Genomic DNA, 22,619 nt, shown 5'->3' with positions numbered 1-22,619 from the left:
ACAGCTTTAAGTTTTACTCAAGATGGGTTTTTTTAGCAGCAGCCAAGAGACTAAGGAATTGGGGATAGAATGAGAGGCGGGGTAGGTGATACTATGACCATGGTCAGACTTTGTAAATGCAGGTTCTTTTTTAGTCTGACATTTTCAAGTCATGGATTGTTTGCCCTGGAAGAAGTAAGAACATTAGTACTTATAAGGCAGAACAAGATTTGCAGTGTTGGTGAGGAAGCCTCAACCCAAACTCTTTTAATTTCTAATTAGATTAGGCAAATGATCTTTTAAATGAATTAATTAACTGCAAATTAAATAAAATTAATTAAATGGTAGGCCATGCTCTAGATCAATAGCATGTGTAGTGTTCCTGAAAGAAAGAGGTGCTCTTAGAGAGGCTAGTGATTTGAGAAACTTTTCTCATTGTCTTTGAAAATAATTAAAACCACATTTCAGTGTTAATACGATTACTGATGAAAAGAATCTTGTACTAACAGAATGGAAAGGGACCTTAGAACTCATGTACTATCGCCTCGTCCAATTAGAATGAAAAATGAAGCCCAAAGCAATGACCTTGACTTGCCCAGTCCTAGAGGCACTTACTGGTTCAAATTTATATTTTAAAATTGGGTGATTTTTTTTCTCTCTGTCAAGTAGTAGTTTCCTATGGGAGACACATTAACTGTATCATCAGAATTATTTCTATATCTTATTTAATAGCATTTTTCTATATTGGAATATAATTTATTCTAGTAATTACAGAATCTTACCTTTATAAATATAATTATACATTTACTTATCCTATTTCCAAAGTAATTATAAAAGTTATTAAATTATAAAATTTGAAATATATGACTTAAAAAAAACAAAGACTGATTATTTATTATATGGTCGCCAAATCCAAAGGCAAATGTTAATATTCTCTTGTTTACCCTTTATGTCTTCCTAACATACACATTATGGTTTTTCAAACATAACACAGTTATATTATATATGTAGTATACTCTGTTCTTATATGTCTCATCATATTCTCTGTCCTTAATATAGCTCATCATGTTAAATAATATATTTACCACATCATTAAATATTAATCTATGATATCATTCTTAGTTGCTATTTTTATCTTAAACCAACCCCTTATTATTATTTTAGATGAATCCTGATTTTTTTACCTTAAGAAACAATGCAGCAATGAAAACTTTCACAGCAAAATCTTAGGAAATTTTCCTCATTATTTTTCGTAATTTATCAATCGACTTCACAATTTTCCATTTAATAACTAAAGTACCAATTTACTATGATTTAAAGTGTTAGGTCCATTTCACCATCATTGTTATCAAATTCAGTAAAAATTATTCCTAAAAGATGCATGCCTTTATTTTTCTACCTGCTTAATTTTTTGGCTCCTCCCCAAACTTATAGTTTTTAGGCATTTGCTTTAGGCAAGGTGAAAAAAAAGGTAAACACCAACAAAATACAACATTAAATTACTTCACAATGATGTACTGAACTTTTATGCTTTAAAACTTGTATCATACAAATGAACTCATGTCATGATCTTATTTAAATGGAGAATAGAATTAAAAAATATATAGTATAGTACAAGTTACACTAATTAGGTAATAATTTCTGCAATGTTAGTACCCTAGTAAAATTAAGGCACTTCCTTTTGGCTAAACATTACCCCATTCATCTCAGATGAAGGCAGCTAGGAGAGACTAGCTCCCGCTCACGTTTATGGTGTATACCACACCTAGAGAAAAACTAGCACGGCTTTCTTTCCCAGATGATAAAATCCCATTAAAATATTTACTTCTGAGGAGCAGTTAAAGAGAAATGACTGTGGGGATATTCACATTTTCATAAATAATTTCTATGTTCATGAGAAGAGGCCCTCTCTCCCTGTAATCCTGACATCAAGAATCTCACAGGACTCATTTGTACTGTTCATAACTATGGGATCTGTGGGTTTACCAACTCATGCTTTACAAACAAATGAGCTTTTTCATTTGTTCCTAATGACTTCGGTTTATACACTGAGATCTTAAACTCTCCCCAGAGCAATTATTTTGCTAAAATGTTATTAGAATATCTTGACAAATGTAGCCACAAAGGTGGGGGAGGGGAGTTCATTAACAATGGAAATTATTGGGGACCAAAGGTTCTTGGCAGATTCAGCGCTTTCCAGTCTTGTTTTATTTACGGTGATGAGTACAAATCATCTTGTGAACTATACATTGACTCTTTATCTGGTAGGTGGGTGAGGAAGATGAGGAATTGATGGGTGGGAAGAGATGCTGGAAAAATCAGAGCGGTATTCTCCATCTAATCAGCTCTGTTCATGCTCTTTTAAGGAGGCTTAGGAACCTTAAGCAGTGCGTACCTCCTAGCATCTGCTAATAGAGTTATTTCTTTCCTGAGATTTTGTGGATTTGTAGCTAAGACTGGGGGCTATTTTTCAGTGGACCATCAACAGGCTTTAGATGTATAGACATATGTGAGTCCCATTTTCATAGTAATCACATTTGACACATCTGCTATGCACAGAGGGACAGCTGCTGACAAGCCTGGATGCTGACCTGCAGTTTTTTGCAGAGCACGTCCAAATGATGCGGTCTTTCTCTCGGTTTGTAGCTTCAGCTTCAGATACGGAATCTGCCACTGGTCTGGGCAACTTTACTTTCAAAGGTCTCCTTTGCCCAGGAGAACTTTTGTGAGTTTCCTTCAGGGTGGTCTGTCTGCCATTTCATGCTGGGTCTCCATTCAAGATTTCTTCTGCTTCCTCTGTGGATTACCAGCTGGCCACATAGCAGCTCCTTAAATACTCTGCTAGCCTATGTCCTTTCGGTTACCCAGTGGCTGCATTTTAACAAAGATCACTTCAGCGAACAGAATGAATACTTATGGTTGGAAAAACAGTCTTGCCAATATTGAATATGTCTCAAAGATGACTGATTATACCGCGGATTATATATATAATTTAAAAAGAGGTTAGAGGTGACATCTGTGGCCAGTTCAGCACTAAGAGAATTATAGGTTAGATGCATTGATATTACTTTGCAGCCCACTGGTTAGGTCCAGGGCTTGGTGATAATACCCTCTTAAAGGACAGAGTATATTTTTTTAAAAAACTTTTTCTTGTTTTTACTTTTTATCAGATGGCATTTGATTGAACAACAAAAATCAGAATTCAGTGACAATTATTTGAGTATTACTAATAATAGAAATAAATATACCTTATTTTCATTGTCATTAGCCATCTCTAGGCTAATAAGAATAATGCCTTACATGTACAGCTCATCCTAGTTCTCACCTTACTGGGTAGCAGTTATTGTGCATAGTACCCTCCCTTTGAACAGAGGTCCCTGTCTTGCAAAAGTAAGTTTAAAATAGACACATCATGATCTTATTATATAGACTAAATAAAATAAGACGGGTACCCTGAAACATAGTATTGCATAAAACTGTTATTTTTTATCTGTGATGCCCCTTTAGCCAGTGTCCAGGGCTTTCGCCAGGCCAATCCATTTAGTTGTTTGTGTATGCGTCTTACACAGGTCAGCATCTACCAGTAGCAATCACTGAATAACAAAAATATTGACTGATGCTACTGATTATAGTATATGGCATTTAAGTTAGTTCTACGGAACATAGTTTAATACCTGCTTTACCCTTTTATTTTTTTTCCCTCTTCTATATTTCTGTCTGTTTTTTCTACTTGAAACCATTGCTAATGGGGACTGGTTTTATAGACAGTAACAAACCTAATTCAGTGGACCCTATTCTGTACTCTCTTTGGTATATTAACAACTTAATGAATTTCGCTTAGAAAGTAACCTGTAACTATTATGTCTAACATTAAGAAAATATGCAATGATCGAAGAGTTGATGATTATAATAGACATATTGTTATTATACCTTGTGTATTTTTATATTGATCTCTTGGCTAAAGTCATGACAATAAGACAGTGTTGTGCTCTGTAGCCTGTAATTTTTGGAAGCAAAGACTCATCCTCTTTTCTAGATTGTTTAGCTTTCTTATTGCAGTTAGTACACATGGAGGCATCTTTGTAATCTTATGTTGTGTCTAGCAGGAGTCACACATTCTTTCAAATGTGGTGGCAATGTTTTCCTTAGTGATGTCAAATGTACTGTGTGGCCAACAGTCATATACAGAACAGAGAGAAGGTTTCACCAACCTAGGGAAACTATTGTTGGTACTTTTTTCATGGGGCTCCTGGGTGAAGAGGGAAGACAGCAGAAAGACGTGCAACTCTTTGCTGGTGTCTTCTGATGTCTGTATTCCTTTTGTTTCCTTAACAAATGAAACAAACAAACAAAAATGCTTGCCTTCTAATACCACAGAGAGAAAAGGTTTCAGTTAGCAAAGTTAAAGTAATTTTTCTCCAAACACTTTAATTTCTTGCAAGAAAAGACAGAATAACACAGTTTTAGCCATTTCTGGGAACCATGAATTTGTATGAAACGTCTAACAACTCTACACAAACGGTACCCTGCACAGTCCTCTGTATCCTGATTGCAGCCCTACTTAGCTGCTTAACAGAACAAAATGACGATCATCTTACTGATAATTATTTGACAGTTTCTCCAGTTTTCCAAATACTCCTTTAACGATAGCAATGTTTTAACCATCAGAGTCCTAAATCTTCACAAGGGATTGATTTATCTTGTTATCCAGAGAAAGCGTCTCTTATTATTAGCCACATTCAAATTATAGATGAGAAATTTTAATAATAGATTACTGAATATTGCACAAAGCAGAAATACATTTTTAACTTTTTTTAAGTATTGGAGTGTTCTTTTAGAAAATTAAGTTTTTTAAATGGGTATAGACTGAAACTTGAAAGAACAATGTTTAGTAAAAATTTGCTATGGCAAAGTACACATGAGAATTTACATCTTATAAATAGCCAAGACTGTTTAAGTCCACTAACAGTTTCCTACTGTAACATTTATTTTGGAATCAAAGTCAAAATCTAGTCTATTTTTATAGTCACCTTTATAAACATAGGGAAAAAGAACTTTTTGCTTTCTCAAAATTTGCTATTTATATTTTATTTGTTTATTATCTGTGTAATAATTTTTTAGGCTCCAAAATTTAGAGAACTATTTGAGGAAAATAATTTTAGAAAAAAATTTCCAAGAATTTAGGAGAAAATGTTTCTGTTTTACCCGAATTAGTCTTTTCAACCAGTGCTTTCTTGTCATTCTTGGGTTTATCACTGTGAGAGCAAAGTCTTTGGTTGATAAGTATATTCATGTTGGTGAAAATATAAAGCACCCTATTTTTATTGGTTTCTTAAGTTCTTATGTTCCTTTTTTTGTTTGTTTAAATATATACATAGTTTTGAGAGTGAAAACAAATGCTGCATTCAAAACTAGTTTTAAATAGAATACATTATTTTATTCATTCAGTCACCAATATTTTTGAGTATTGTTACTATATAGTATTATTCTCTTTCAGGTAAAATCTAATTAACAAAATCATCTTTTAAAAACTGACTGTAGTAAAACGTCTGTCTTTATTTTAAATACTATGGAGCTTTTAATTAACAGAACATCACCATGGGTTGCTTCTTTAGAATACCACTAAATGTTAGAGACATCGTGTACTGTACAGGAGTTTCACTGCTAGATGAAGATGTCTGGGAGTTCATATGGATGAAATTCCACTCCACCACGGCAGTTTCTGAGAAGAAAATATTATTGGAAGCCTTAACTTGCAGTGATGACAGGAATTTATTAAATAGGTGGGTCAATTAATGTTCTAAATTTACTTGTGTAATGAAAACATTTTCTGTTTATCAAACTGTTCTGAAGTTGATTTTATTTCCTTGAATATATGCTAGTTACTATGAAATATATCTGCCTAGATCTAAGGAAAATTGATCTGTGAACATGACTAAAGCTAGGTGACTTGAAAGATATAATTTTGTTTCTAACTCATTTGTTATATACCTTTATTCACACATGTTAGACAATATGTCAATATAAAAGGAAGTATTTACCATAAATAATTTTTAAAGTACGTTTGCATCATCAAACCAGAATTGTGACTTCTTCTTGCACAAGATTTATTTCAGAATGTAATTAATATATTAATTAACATACTATGAATTTGATCTTTCTTCTTTAATAACCAGAAAATTATTCTATTGATCAATTTGCATTAATAAAGTTTACACTGGACTATTCTCTTGAGGAATATGATAAATTAAATCATGTAATTTTATACAAATGTTTAAGTTGTTTGAGTAAAAATTTTCTCACAATTTTATCCTTAAAGGCTTCTGAATCTGTCACTGAATTCTGAGGTGGTGCTGGATCAAGATGCAATCGATGTGATAATCCACGTAGCACGAAATCCACATGGCCGGGACCTGGCCTGGAAGTTTTTCAGAGATAAGTGGAAGATATTAAATACCAGGTAGATATAAGAGTTCAGTCATTTCTACTTGAGTGAGTAAATTAAAAGTGACATATGAGAGATAAAAGCCCAACTTTTTGTGTTCGAATAAAGGTCCACATAATAGAATTAGATTTTAAAATACTCAACCAAGATGGGTGTTGCCACTCCTGTGAAAGTCAGAATTATTTTAACAATTTTATAAAATTATTCATTTATTAAAATTGATAACTAATTATATATGGAAATATAAGGAGTGAAAGTTTTAGCAATGCAACGTCCCTGGAAAAATCTATCAAACTCTCCAAGGGTGAAGAAATTGTATCATAAAACACCTATGTCCTGAACGCATTATAAAAAAATATATTTATAAATCAGATATACTGGCATTATAACAACACAACTTTAATTACTTCTGTAGAATTGTTTTAAATTTCTTTTGACTATAAAATCATAAAATACCTAAAGTAAAACCATGATATAGGAAGGAATATTCAAATCATTGTATACTTCTAGTTGGCAGTTGAATTCATTCCTGAGACATCTTGTTTCATGGTGAGAATCCTTCAGCCTCAATTATAGGAAATATTTTATGATATATTTAAATATATTATAATAAATGTTAATTTAGTGCTCTGATAATCTCAATGGCATTTTAAAATTAAATTTATTATAGAGCATGTAAATGCTGCACATTCTCAAATTAAATGTCCCCAAATAGTGTTCAGACCTACTGTTCTGTCTCTTAAAAAATGGAAATATAAACTTTATTTTTAAAGCGTACACTTTATCAGTTGCCCTCATATAAAGAGTTCAATTTGAATGGATGTGTCATATTAAAACCCGTTTCTAGCTACAGATATTTTATTGTCAGAAAGCATTGATATTCCTAGGAAGTACATTGGCTTTTTCGTACTTTCAACTCAGAAATTAGAATGATTGGAAGATTAGAACGTGCTTTGTTGTCATGCACGTGACACAAGATGAAATTAATGTATACAAGCTCATTATGCTCATTATAAAGAATATTAAATATTTACGAACACACTGAGTTTCTTTAGGGAGTGATTTTATAGATCAGAGTTCAATGTAATGTATATATAGTTTAGTCCCTACCAAGAGAGGTTTAGTTCCTGATATGCCTGTTTTGTCTCAGAGTTCATGATCTCTAATCAAAAGGTAGAAAGGTTGAGGTTTTAGCATATCTACAGATAGGGCTGTGTTTATCTTGACAAACAGAATTGTCTTTATCTACTCCTACTCCTCGGTCAATCCTTGAACATTTGAGGTCAGGGGGGTGCTGTCCACTGGTCTCCTTACTTCCTGCCCTGCAGATTCTCACTTGCCATATATTCCGATGGTTTCAATCATTCTTAAATCTGTATCTCTAACTCAGACATTTAACCTGTGCATCACCCTATAATAGATCGTGACCTGTGGTGATCCCCTACTGAGGTGTACCTGCAAAGCTAAACCTATCATTTTCCTCTTGTCTTCCTTTTCTCAGCAAACAATATGACTATTCACCAATTGTTCAACCCAGACATCTGGAAATCTACATATGGCTCTTCTTTTCCCTTGCTATATGTAACAATTAGGCTTGAGGTCTTGTCAATTTAACAGTTCCTAAATGTTTCTTGAATTATTCCTCTTTCCTGCTACCACTGCCCCTAGTGCAGGTTCTTCCCTCTTACTACTACACTTAACAATAGCCTCTGTCTCCCTGCCTCTATAATTATGTCCAACACACACACACACACCCCTTTTCCCTTTGTTCCAAGAATCACTCTGAAAAAAAAGTGCCATTCCCCTGAAGTAAAAACTTCAATGATTCTGTGCCACACTGACAATCTAAGCTCCTTAAGTCCTCTGACTGACCCCTCAGTGTTTTATTCTGCTATCCCTTGCTTCACAATTCATACATTCTTAATACCAAATGCTTGTAGTTGTCTGCACACACCATGTTGTTTCAGACCTCCTTCCCTTTGTTTACGTTGGTCCTCTGCCAGAATTTACTTTCTTCCTTGATGTTCAGAACTACTCCCTACTCAATCTATATGCCACCATCTCCCTGAATCGTTTCCCAAGATCCCACAGCTACAGAGACCTTCTCTGAACAAGGTGTGTAATTGTATGATCAGCACATTTAATCACAATAAATGGAAATTATCTGCTTACAATTCTAGATAGTATAATACCTTCAAGGAAGGAATTGTGCCTTATTCATCCTCACATGAGTGTAAGCAAAGTATAAGCAAAACACTCTAGGAATTATTTTCATTCCTAGACAGTAAGCCATATCTGTAACCACAGAGGGATTACTAATGATTACTTATATTATTATTGAATGCCTGTTTATTTTATTTAGCTAACATTTTCCCATGGAATAGTTAAACGTTAGAATTATAACAAATTATGACAGTTGTCCAGTTTAGTTCCCTCATTTTACAGATGAGGAAACTGAGGCTTCAAAAACTAAATTACTTAAGGTCCCACAAGTAACAGCAATATTACAAAACTTACTGTAACAGTGGCTGGACCTCTGCTTCCAAAAACTCTAAATCTTATTGTTGGTGTACTTTTCTTAATTCTAAGAGTATGATAGCCTGTGATAGGTATCGTTAGCACAGTGGAGACAAGTCAATTAAATGAGAAATCTTTCTAACTCACAGACACAAATTGTTCCTTACCTTGGTCCGTGAGTCAAGGAATTATGCTTGTAGTAGAAGGATTATGCAATTCAAGTCAACAACTTGATATTTTATTTTACTACCCACATTAAAAAAAAAAAAGCTAATATTTTTAGAAGCATTTTTAAGAAATTTGGCTGTTTCTAAGCATGAAAAAGAGACTGCCAATGTCAATTACGACTGACCAGACCAAAGAATCTGTGTGACATCTGACAATGCCCAAATTTGTCTTGCAGTCCTGTTTCCTTTGTTGGGATTATGTTCCCTTATAATGAGCTAGGTAACTTTAAAGTTGAAACGTTTTAAAAATAATTCCTCCTCAGGTCTCAGATTGGGAATATAACAGCAATTCCTAAATCTACTTTTAGAAGGTTTTTTGTTTTGTTTCGTTTTTGTTTTTAACTTACTACAATTTAGACCTCTCTTAGAAATCGTGAGCCAAATCAGGTGGCCTGTACTGGTATCTCACAGACACAGCTCTTTGGCACTTCTCTGACTCCCTTAGAGGAATGATTTTGAATGCTCCGAGATCTTAATGGCATTGAGACTGCACCGGTCAAATGGAACCTTTGCAAAAGATTCCGAAAAGTCTTTATTGTATTATTTCTTAAATTACTGCCTGTATTAACATTAAAACTTTTTTTTTTTTATCTTTTGAGGTATGGAGAGGCATTATTTATGAATTCCAAACTTATCAGTGGAGTTACAGAATTTCTCAATACTGAAGGTGAACTCAAAGAGGTAAATATTTTAAGATGAGTTCTAATGCTTTTCTTTTATAAACATATGAAATTATACATTTACTTCAACCATTTCTTTCCAATAGATTCATACCCATTTCTTTAACACACACACACACACACACACACACACACACATGCTAAAGTCTTTACTCAATTCATTATTAAGGTAATTTTAACATATTAAACATTAAATGCCTGGGAGAAGTGTTTGAATATAAAGATTCTCAAACTGGGGGATTCAGAATCCAGTCCAGATATCTTGGGTACAATTAACTGCTCATCAGCTGATTCTGTGAACCCAGTTTAGGATCCTCGAAACAACAAAATTATCCCGTCACAATGACTTGAGTATTTGGATACAGAAGACCAAGGTTGAGGTTGAGGTACAGAACCTGAGTCTCACTCCTTTGTGCTTGGGTCCATACAGAGAATGGATAACTAGATGTGGTAATAATGCTTCATGCTATCCAGTCTGTTGAATGGAATGAATTCATATGTTGGAAGGGAGTGTATCTGACAATATATATTGAGATTAATAATTTGTTTTAAAATTCTGCTTGGTACAATCACTAAAGAATTTCATTAATGAAAATAAACTTCATTTTTAGCACGAGTGTCCATTTTGTGGAGTATCTAATATTTCCTTTTTTTCTCTGGTTTATTTCTCTGGGAACCAGCTACTGTTTTGACTACCTACATCTCTAGTAGAGAGAGGTGTGAAATGGGAAAGGGTAAGTAAGTAGTAGGAAGGAACAAAATATAGACACTTTTAAATGATGAGTGGGGCTCCAAACATCTATCTCTTTTTCACCTCCTGCTCTCCTCCATTATAAAATCTAGCTGAGATTTGTCACTGAGCCACGGTTCCCTTGGTGTTCACTGACGGAATGAATGCCCGATGCTGTGACACAGAGCTAATCACATTGAGCCAGCAGTCCTCCAGAAGCACCCACCCTGGCACCATCCCTAATATCTTCTGCTATTGCTCAATTTTGTATGATCGTTCCCCATGCACTAACTTGGATTCTTTCACACCATGAGCTAAGCTAAGCTAAGTCTCTCATTGTAATTATTTGAAATTCAATTTTTATCCCTGCTACATGTGTTCCCAACCCTGAAGGATTTAGTTTTGAAAGCCCCAGCACATGTTTCACTATATTTTTTAATAAAAGAAGCTAAATGGGAAGGGCTTTTTTCATATCCATACGAAGCAGAAAGGTCATTAAATTAATGATTGCTTCCCATTTACTCTGTATTTAAATGAAGTCCTTTTAATTTCATGATTTTACATTCAATAACTTGGGAGTGAAAGACTCATTTAGTCACGACCTGCGCAGCGGTTGAAGTGAGTGCGGAAGTGAAAAATCTCTTCCCTCCTCTCTCTCTTCCTTATTGCTGCCTGCCTTCTCCCAGCTTCTCTCCTGTCTTCTTCCCCTTCCCCCCCTCTCCCTGATTCTCTCTTGTCCCTTTTTCCTCTTTTTCTAGCCTCTAACTCTTTGTGTCTTTCCTATTTTCCTTGTTTCAGTAATACCCAGGTCATGGGGAAAAAACAAACAGACATCTTTTAAATGGACATTTAATTGAATTTATCATATACTGGCCATTTGGTTTTACATATTTCACTTACATATTTCATTTTTTACACTTGATTTAATTTCCATTGGACATATTCCAACCTATCCCTATAATGAAAGGTGAAATTTCAGAACTGAAACTGAGTTGTGACTTTTACTCTGTTATGTACAAAGCAGCTAACTTCACAATAGAGGCTCCAAGTGGCAGGAGGGATGCATTCCATCAGGACACAGCTGCTGGCTCTGACATTTCTAGTTTAACAACTGTGGCCTGAGGCTTTCCTATACTGTCATTATCTAGTCCACGGTAGGATTGGGGGCCACTCTTGTTAGGTGGGATGGGGGTTTAACTTGTAGTGCTGATAACTCCCTTTCATAAATAATTAGGGGCTGAGGAAATTTCAATCTCGTTCTCTGTAAGCAATCATCCTTGTAAGCAGAAAACCCAATGTGCTGCCTTTGGATATAGCATATTCTTATTTCAACAGTTAGTAGATCAAAAAGGAATCAGTATATTTATGAATTCTGAAAACTCATTTGAGATTTGAATGACCCCCACCAGCTTCAGGACCAGTAAGTAGAGATACTTATATTGTGCCATGGTTCCATCCCCAGAACTGCATTCTAGAAACTGAAACTGGCAATTTCCTTGAATTCCATGGCTCTAGCAATTTGAACAATATTTCTCCATGAGACAGTACACTATTTCCTTAATTTTAAACTAATGGAAGCCCCACCATGTGGAACCTCAGAGGCCCTTGCCATTTTTCCGTACTAATGTCCATTCAGCAATCCTTCTCCGCAGTCATTTTGCTGCCTCTTGAACCTAACACACAACACGGTTGTGGAAGAATATAGATCCCATGCACCAGACATCCCATGTACAGTTTTAATGTGAAAATACAGATCTCATCTAAGGACAATAGCTAATCCAATTCATTGATATGGTCACTAAGGTATATTATGTTTTGCAATTTACAGTACAAATAGTATATTTTGTGATGTTTAGGATCTAAGGTACCTAACATAAGAGTTTTATAAATGTTAAAATGTTTTTTTTTAATAGAGAAACTAACAAACATATCTAGAAATTTTATGCTGTGAAGAACAGGGGACACAAACAACTCTGACATCTTACTAAATGTTATTTTATAAAAATATCTAAACTTACAACACGTTCAAATAAAAGCATAAGATCACATGCATATTTAGGAAAGCACGACAATAAAAACTAACAACAGCAGAAAACCTACCAAAGAGATGCAGAAATAAGCAAACTGGAATGCCAAATGTCTTCCATCTACCCCATGGCCTCTAGTGTGACAGGGTCTGGAAGACGCTGTGTTCACACCCTAGGACCAGTTAGAGGGCTGCTCTGCCCACCTCTTTGCCAGAAGAGCTGTGGAGGAATACAGGGCATAAGATCAATGTGTGCCAACTATGGAAAGTGGGCCAGATGTATTCTGATGAATAAGCTATTCCTAAAATTCATGTGAGTCACCTCAGGCTCTCTGAGTGCAGTATTTTGTGTACCAAAATAGTGATTTAAGAAATGAATCTTCTTGCAAGATAGTCTGACCTACTATTGTGTAAATAGCACATTCATATTCAAATCCATAGTTTGCCTTTGAGGAAGACTTAAGAGTTTTACTTCATGTGTTCAGGCTGGCTTGCTATCTCATCAAGAGGCCAAGAGCATGCTCCATAGAATCGAAGTGGCCGAAGGGTCATTTTCACTATCTGGCATATTCAGTGACTGCCTGGGAAACTATGTAATAAAGCAGAACATGTGTTAAAGGGGTAGATGAATTTTTTTCCTGATTCACATATATTGTGTAAATAATGACACTGTTATGTACGAGGTCGGACAATTAAGTTCGCGAATGCATTCAAGAAAAAGTGTTACATACCTCATTGCTGAATATTACTACAGTCACCTTCCAAGTACTCCCCTTGGGGAGCTATGCACCAATGCCAGCGCCTAGTCCACCCTAGTCATTGGGGGGCAGATCAGGTGAGTATGGAGGGTGTTCCAATACAGTTATTTGTTTACTGGCTAAAACCTCCCTCACAGACAGTGCTGTTGTGAGGCAAGAGCCATGAATTGTTGCCAAAATGTTCAGGTCATCTGACTTTTTCACTCAGCCTTTTCAGCACTTCCAAATAGTAAAATTGGTTGTTGGTCCAGTTGTACAACATCATAATCAATAATCCCTCTGATATCAAAAAAGGTTAGCAACAAGTTTGTGAACTTAGTTGTCAGACCTCCTACATATGTAATGTACATGTTTTTGTATAAATTGAAACACAAAATGCAAAACTTAGATCAAAATGTATTATTTGCTGCTTTAGGGCTATAGACTGAATGAGTCCGAACATAAATATATAAATACAAATGAATTATTGGATTAATCAGCTAGAATTTTAAAATATGACTCAAGTACTTCCATTAGACTTCTTTCTTATATATGCATACATGTTCCAGGTACATGTGTATGGCACAGCATATACAGCACATGTGTATGCCATAATATTGGAGCTATTCAGTAAATTCCAATCCCTTCCCTTCCTCTTTCCTTTGTATGTGTGAATTTGGTCAAATGTCAAATTCGTTATAAGGATAGCACTGATAAATCTTTGTTATACATTGGATCTTATAAAATATTACAGGTTTGTTATCAAAGCTTTTTGAACTCTTGCAAAGTGTATAGTATATGGTTATCCATTGCTAAAGCACTGGGACGTGGGTTTGCAAGAAAGTAGAGGATAAAATTTGAGAAAAACCATTAGTATCATGTTAACAAAATAACCCTGTCATAAACAAACCAAGATATCCATGAACCAATTTTTAGATTAATTCAGTGTATAATTAACTCCATTTTAAATACTCCCTCCTCCCCCGCTCCCGTTCTCCTTGGTTGTGCTTGTGCCAATCTTCACACACTGCATTTCCCTCCTGGCTTATCTTCCATGTGGTGCCCACCGTGTAAATGAATCACACCCCACACTAATTACACCACATAATGTTTCTGTGTTGCAAGCTGAGTTTTCACATTTGTCTATTAGCACCACATTGTTGGTTGGTTGCCAGTTTCTTAAGACATATCAACTAGAAAGAAAAACTGCTAGTATTGAATCTTGAGATAAAATCCTCGAGCACGCCTAAAGTGTGTGAATTCTGTAGAGAAAATCTTATTTCCATAAAAATTAGGACACAATTTTTAAAAATTATAACTTATTTTAATTAAATCTCAAATTCTCTAGCTAAATGAGACTACATTCCTGCTTCATTCTTTCTATATGTAGTTATTCAGGTTATTGCAATGCCATTTAATCATCCAGTTTTTATATCATCATTACTTTTTCCCCACCACCCAATAACTTTGGTAATTCCTTGCCATCATAATGCTTGCCCTCATCATGCTTATTTGGAGAAGATAAAGAATATCTTCTCTCTACAAACAAACAAAAAATGAGCTTGATCCTTATATTCAGTGTTTAAGGCTGTTCTGTCTATTGAATATGCTTTGTAATTAGAACTCAACTTTGTCACAATCCCTTCAACCTATGATGAAAAGAAAAATATGTCTGTTTTAATAGTTATTTATGAAACAAGAAGCTGAATTTGGAGTTATTTAAACTGTAATGTCCACTCAGTTTTTTCTTTCAGTTCCAAAAGAAATCACACCCAATGGATACACTCTGTTCTGTTGTGTTTCATTACTAAACCCGCTCCACATAATAAATATACCTCCTTCAGTGACTGTGGCACATTGTTTCAAATAGATTCTTGCTTGCATATGTTAGACATGAGTTCATGTTAAGACATGCATATTTACCATGTTAAAATGTCTATTTCCAGCTAAAGAACTTTATGAAGAACTATGATGGAGTAGCTGCTGCTTCTTTCTCCAGAGCGGTGGAAACAGTGGAAGCCAACGTGCGCTGGAAAATGCTTTACCAAGACGAGCTTTTCCAATGGTTAGGAAAAGCTCTGAGACACTAGTATATGTCATACACCAGTCAGCTCAGAATTTTGTGGGAAGACCTGCTTTCTGTGGAATGAGGAAAATATGCTACATGGAAATGGCCAGATTTTCAGTGTTAACGTGTGGGAGGAAATTTTTTTTAATTGTTGGTTTTGAGGGAGTGTGTGTGTGTGTGTGTGTGTGTGTGTGCTTCATTCATTCTGTTTTGTTTCTCTACTGGGTGTCCTTCTCTAAAGAAACTCTTGCAAGTGAAACTAGCCATGATTGCTTCAGCTGTACATTCCTTGCTCTCCAGGACCAAATATGATAGTGGTGCATGTTGGTGTTGCAGTAAGTTTGGAAACACGTGTTCAGAATAATTTGTGCATGGTTGTATGGTCCTGCCTGTGTTCCAGCATGCTTATTTAAAATGTCCAATGCTGTATGTGAATATATGTTACCTCCAGGATGGGCATTATGCAAAAGCACAAAGATTATCTATGACAATCAGTGTTGCAATGAAAGAAACACTAAAGAAAGGGAATTATATTCTTAGTTTGGGGCATTGTAAGAAGTAAAATAGCCCTTTAAGTGATCAGTGTCACTTATTTCAGCACTTGGATTGTCTTGCAATGATTACTGTATTGCTAACTCATTTTCTTTGAGTTAAATCTGTGTATACATTTAAAAAGGCATATCGATAGTGTATGCATATGTATATGTACATAGGGAAGCCCCATGTGTATATAGTATGTTGTACACTGCACTTCTACAAAGAATCTCTTCAGATCAAAGAAAATTTATCTCTTTTTATAGACTAATGCAAACTTAGAAAAGGCTGAAAAGAATTTATCTCAACACTGTCGTTCCTGACAATTTCCTGACTAAATTTCTCAACTGTTACGGATCTTTGTCATCTACTTCCTGAACAATTGTCTATTCTACTACATAAAAATGAATTCAAACAAAATTTATGTATAAACTCAACATTGTTCTAATTCTCCTAAGTAAGTGGCCACCTCACTTTCCAAATATAGATTTTGTCATCCTTTTTGTCCAACTTCCTGTTGCATAAAACAATTGTGCATATTTAGTAATTGTTAGTGCTGCAAAAATATTTATTTTTCATCTTGTTTGGTTTTCCTTCTCATGTTGGGTGATCCAGAGAGTTCAAAACTCTCTCTGTGTGTTGGTTTTGTGTCTGTGAACCTAATCCTCCATTAAACAACCATACCTCAAGAGGGTCTATTAGCCTGTAATGACCTTTGATGCCAGTTGTGCCATCAATTAAGAAGAAAAGTTACTTTTCTTGAGCAAAGCTTTTTCTTTGGCATTGACCACCCTTTTCATGGCTTTGTGTTATGTAACACAAGTGTTTATAAATGATTTCTCACCCAGTAGGCCAGCTCTCCAAACATTGCTCAGATGCTCCAAATTGACACATTTTCTTTATCATTATAAACTACCAATACAACTACTGTACATAAGTCAAATGTTTGTGGACCACTTTCTATTTTCCTGAGGTTTTCCACTCCTCCAAATCTTCTTGCAAATCACTGAAAGAAAATATTGTAACTCTAATAGTCAGTGCACACTGGGGAAAAAACAGTTATTTTAGAAACTGGAGTCATTGATTTATTGTAAGTTTGTAGTTCCTAATTCATGGAATGAGTTATCACCTAAAATTGAATTTTATCTTTTTAGCAGGTAATATATATTTACACCTAAATTTTCAAGCACTTCATTCAATTAAAACACATGACTTTTAAGTACTCTATGTGGTGTTAATAAGACATAGTAATGCTTTGTATAAAATCTATGCGTCATCCCACCTATCAGAAGTAATGAAATTCAATTAGTACTCATCACATATACAAAATCCTTAAGGGGTGAGTCTGAGACATATCTATAATAAATATCACAATACTGTGCCAGTCCAAAACATGTACCATGTCACCACTGGATTCATGTAATAGAGAAGATAAAAAACTAGAGGTGGATGTCTTGTTTTGTGTTGTGAATTACTGAAAATTCTTAGTAGCTGTGACATTCTTTTGAGTGAAATCACCATTTCCAGATTTGAGTTAGAAGGGCTGTTAAAGTTCTTTTTTCCTCCCCACTGTTAATAATCTTAATCCTCTTTCAGTATTTTAGTGGCCTTGAACAACTGGTTTAGCTACAATGTCAAATCCTAAGTGTATAATTATGTGCAATGTTCAATACCTCATATAATACTTGTTCAACAGTATAAGTGGTATCAATGACATTGAGATGGAATTTTTGTTCTACATATTTTTCAATAGTTATCCTTTCAAATGTTGAAGATTATATCAGGCTTTAACGTTTTTTAGTTGTTTAAATAAGTAATATTTTCAAAATAATAAAATGACCAATGATATCTCTTGGAATATTCTGTAAAATGTAGTTATAAAATTCTATTTTCTACATAGAATTTTTATCTTTTTTCTCTTCTTTGTCTGTTTTACAAATCATATATATGCATGAAATAACAGTTTGTTGAAAGTATCCAACATCTAGGCTTAAAACTTTACTGTGCCAATGTATGTACAACAGCAAAACTTGGTTTCAATTAGAAAGAACTAAGTTATTTACCATACTGAGTATTAAGTATCTCTAAGTAACTTGTAAATAAAAAGTTTTATCTCTTTTGACACATTTTCCCTTAAAAGTTTCTTATAATCTTTGAAGTTTTTTTAATATACAAGCACAACCACTAAGGCTAATAACTACAATGCTAGGTTTATTCTTGAATTTCAATAATATGGATTTTAGCTGGAGCTTAAAACTCACTTCGGTTTATATTATTTATTGAATAATTATATCATAGAACTGAGATTTTTGTGGTAGTGAAATTTACAAATATTACAACTAATATCTTACAGGGTTATTAAGATTGTATGATATATTTATAAATTGCATTTTATTTTCAAAGAACTACCCATGCTATTTTATTTAACTCCCTTCAAAAACAATAAATTATATTAGCCCTGATAGTCTGATGAGAAAACTGAGGCACAGAGTAGCAACATGAACTGTTTAAAATTATATGGTTGTTATTTTGGTAACAGGTACAATAATCTAAGACTTTCATTACACCCTTCCTACAACTAAAATAGAAAGACATACTTGAAATATCTCTATTCATTTCACTAGTTGGAAATTTTCCAAATACTGAAAGCAACATCAAAATATGTGATTAAATATATCTACAATAATCATATTAGTTTTAAAAGTCTGCATTTCTAATTTACATGGTGTCAAACAACTGGATGAAATGCTAATCAGCATTCACTTTGGTTAGCATAAGTAGTCAAATATTAGGATGAAAAATATTGATTATAGTTTCCTTTTTTAGCTTCTGGTGAACATTGTTTAAATGACCTTAAAATACTGCTAATTTATTTTCCACACAAATTTCTCTGATAAACTCTATCTGTAGTAACAGATGGTCAGACCACAGATAAAATGTTGTCCACCTAAATCCGTGAAAATAGCATTCAGTAAAATGTTTATAAATCTATGCAGACTAAATTGTGAAATAACACATTTTTGTGCAACTGTAGTACTGGATTCGATGCAGTAAAGGGATTCCTAAAGAAATTTACCATTACATATTTAATTAAAAATCTACTGGTTATTAAAAATTCAAGGAAGTTTTTTCTAAGAATTCTGAAACCTGAAATAGCCCAGTTATTCTCCTTAGCATGCCCATGAGGTAGTCACGTATGCCTATTAAAGAAGTAGTAAAAGCTCATATAATGAGAAATTTAGAGTCCCACTCCTGTATTCTTCCCTCTATCACAGATTGTAGTTGAATTATTATCAGTTGACACCGCTAATTATATAATGACAGAATTCAAGTTAATTAAACAAATTGTGCATCTTTTGTTTCACAAAGCACTTTGTGAGAAGTAAAGAAGGAAGAGATAAATAAGGTCTGAAGGAATTCACATCACAATGAGTGAAACAAACATAAGGAAATAATGACCCAATCAGAATAAGGGCAACATAAAAAATAATTACATGCTACAGAAAAGGAACCAAATCCTTTTTTAGGTTTGGATAATTTATGCAATTATTTTTGTGCACTAGTTCTCAAAATGTTTATGGATAATTCTCATTGTTTTGTTTCACGCCACTTAGTCCTGTTTCACGGAAATGTGTAACATTTAGAAAGTATAATAAAACCAGTTAGTTTCAATTTTATAGTTGAAATATAAATTGGGATGGAATTTATCTTTAAGAAAAGCTGTTTGAGCAATTTAATAATATCAGTAAGTTGCAGGAAGAATGTTTAACCTACTTATGTAAAAGTGGTTCAAGTTTTTTAAAATGGTTTTTAGCATACTATTTGTATAGTCGCAATGTGCTAATTTTGGGTTAATCATATATGTTTTTTCAAGCAGGTTCAATAATTCTTATCCTAGGCAATAATGTATTAGTTCAAATTAATATAGGTGAACTTTCGAGTACAAAAATGTTCCTGTAAAATATTCTAGAATTCCAAATTTTAATATGTAAAAGCAACCTTCAGTTCAATTGCTTTGAATTAATAAGAAAGTTTTTTATTAAAATATTTTGTTTTCTGCTGCTTGTATTTAAGAAAAATATATTTAACAAAAGTATACTCTGGTAGCTTTTATTTTTAATTTTATGAAATTTTATTTCAAAGGAAGTTTCAAGTATCTGAAATACTAAAAGTAAGTAGTTGGTGAAAGTATATATTCTAATTTGCAGTACACCGCATATGCGTGATTACCTGCATTTTACTTTTTAAATAAGTAGTTCACAAATGGCCCTAGGAGTAGACACTATTATTTTATCCAGATTTTGAAAACAAAGCATGTTAAGGGACTTTATTTTGAATAGTTATCTTTTGGACATTCCCATTTCATGTACTAGTATACTAAGACAAAAGAAAAAAAGACCAATCCTTTATTTTAATCTGAATTATTTTTTTTGTGCTGTATTAACATTAAAATGAGTTAGAATATAGAGAAAGAACAAAAATTTGAGTGTCTACTAAATGCCAAGCATTTTCTAGATGTCATCTTATTTGATAAACCTAATAAAGAGTTATCAGTTCCATTTTACTAGTGAGGAGACTAGGCTCAGAGTTATGATCAGTTTATATAACTGGTGGGAGGTATTAGCTGGGATTCAAAATCCTGCACACCCAAGTCTCCTACAGCTCAAATTAGTCATTAAGCTGCTCCAACGTGAATGGAAACATAATGCTTATCCATACAGACCAGTCTCTATAGAAGATTTGATTAGATACTTAGCTCACTTTCTCATCGTTATTGGCTCACTTGAAAGAAGTGTTACTTAGTGCATTCTGGTTTGCCTCTCATTTGTTAACAAGGTTACTTCATATCACCAATAAAAAATTTATCAAGATGTTTTACACTACCATAGTAGGTTTTGTAGTAGGTACTCCAGCCAAGATATGGAAAATAAATAAAAAGATAGGCTGGATTGCAAAGCTCTTCACCAGTGGATCAAAAGATAAGGTTAAACCTCTTTTCTGCACGTGTAGGAGACCTATTAGTCTCTAGAGAATTTTGCTTAGTGATGAGGTCAGAGAAGTATTTCTCTCTCTCTGCTTAGAACTATAGATGAACTGCAGCTGTTTAATTTACCTGAAGTTAAATTTTTCACTGGCCTGCTGTGTATAGATACAGTTTAAGATAACTGCTTTGATCTAGCTCTGCACAGGTCAACTTGTTTCTAATAGCACACTTTTTTTATTATGCCATGAAAATAAATGAAAGAGTGAACTATTTTATAGCAAATGTTACAGTGAAGTTAAGAATATCTGTCTTGGATGTGCAGTGCATTTATTTTCTATGTTGATCAGCCACTGTTCATTTAACCCCTACTAAATTCACAATATTGTACATTATTGTGTTCCCACCTTCACATAACTTATGACCTACTGGGTGAGAACACGTATTATTATTTTTTTGTTATTCAGTTTTATTTAAAATAGGTTTATTATGTAATTTCTCAAGTCCTAGACATTTTTCAAATGAATGCCTCCTCAAATGTTGTATCCTACCTTTGAAAATATTGTATAACAGTAATCTCACATTATCTTTTTAAATGCTGCTTGTACATTGCCATATATGAATACACTTGCCATTTTTTACTATCTTTTAGTCCCTTTATATTTTGATACTCACTGAAAACAAATTAGGACTATGAAGCTAAAACACATTAGGACTATGAAGCATGTGCACCATCCAGTTATTGAAGCAAGAAAATAAATTCTGCCTTTTTCATAATTGGCTTTCTGGACACCACTGCACTCATCAGATAATCTTACAAAAATATTATGCGGACTATTTCGAGTGAACTTGAATTTATTCAGCAACAAAGTTTATTTTCCTAAAACCATTTCCCAAATGAACAGACTTATTTAAAATATGCCAAATGGAAGCAATTTTTTCTTTCTAATTATTTTATAATTTAGAAATAAAAATGTAACATCTTTTAGTAAATACAAGTTACTAAAGCATTTACCAAATAAATAACTTGTGTTAGTTTAGCAGATGTTCTCTATGGTATGCCTTTAAAATTATTCAGTAATAATTGAATCAGTATGTACAACATGAAATTTTTATTCCATTATAACCAAGCACTAACAAAATGAATTTTTCTAAATGAGAAAATTTGTCTTCTGTATTTTAAGCAGAACAAATTTGAATTTTGCCTCTGATAATAAAATTTTGTACAGTAATGTATAATTCATCACTGTCTTAATTTTCTGACATGTGCAGATAAGGCCAAGATAAATAATACCTTCTTTTTTTTTTATTATGCTCTGTTTTCCCTTGAGAACCTATTTAAAAACTTCTGAGTATACACACTGTAGAGGTCCATGAAAACAGAAAACAAAACAAAACAAAAAAACACTCCCTTCTCTGAAATGGGCTTTATAAAAAGCTACACACATGCTGAAGCTAGGATAAAGAAGTATGTATTTATGCTATATTGTGAAAAGAGAAAAAAAATACCAATTCGGTCTCCATTCTAATTATATGCCTTTAGAGTAAATTAAATGATCTGCACTTTGGTAAAAGTGATTTCACCTGAAATGCATTTCAGATGGTTTTTTAATAGGTTTTCTGCGTTCGACAGACTGTGAGGGTCTTTGGATTTCAAGAACAGTTTTCAGTAACAATAGGACTATAAAATATATA

The 22,619-nt window shown here is 33.7% G+C and overlaps 1 protein-coding gene across 2 annotated transcripts in view; it reads left to right on the top strand.

The window, feature by feature from the left end:
• TRHDE (thyrotropin releasing hormone degrading enzyme) overlaps positions 1–22,233 on the top strand; it is a 364,357-nt gene extending 342,124 nt beyond the window's left edge. For both annotated transcript variants that reach the window (XM_019748963.2, XM_019748962.2), the window contains 4 exons: positions 5,595–5,762; positions 6,299–6,439; positions 9,768–9,849; positions 15,288–22,233. In XM_019748963.2, coding sequence (XP_019604522.1) covers positions 5,595–5,762; positions 6,299–6,439; positions 9,768–9,849; positions 15,288–15,431 — 535 coding nt within the window. In that variant the 3' untranslated portion in view covers positions 15,432–22,233. The remainder of the gene's footprint in view (positions 1–5,594; positions 5,763–6,298; positions 6,440–9,767; positions 9,850–15,287) is intronic.
• Positions 22,234–22,619: the final 386 nt, after the last annotated feature.

The sequence above is a fragment of the Rhinolophus sinicus genome, linkage group LG02 (genome assembly GCF_036562045.2).
Source record: "Rhinolophus sinicus isolate RSC01 linkage group LG02, ASM3656204v1, whole genome shotgun sequence".
In the NCBI taxonomy this organism is placed as follows: Eukaryota; Metazoa; Chordata; class Mammalia; order Chiroptera; family Rhinolophidae; genus Rhinolophus; species Rhinolophus sinicus.
Note: the sequence above shows the minus strand (reverse complement) of the source record. Positions and strands in the feature narration are given on the sequence as shown.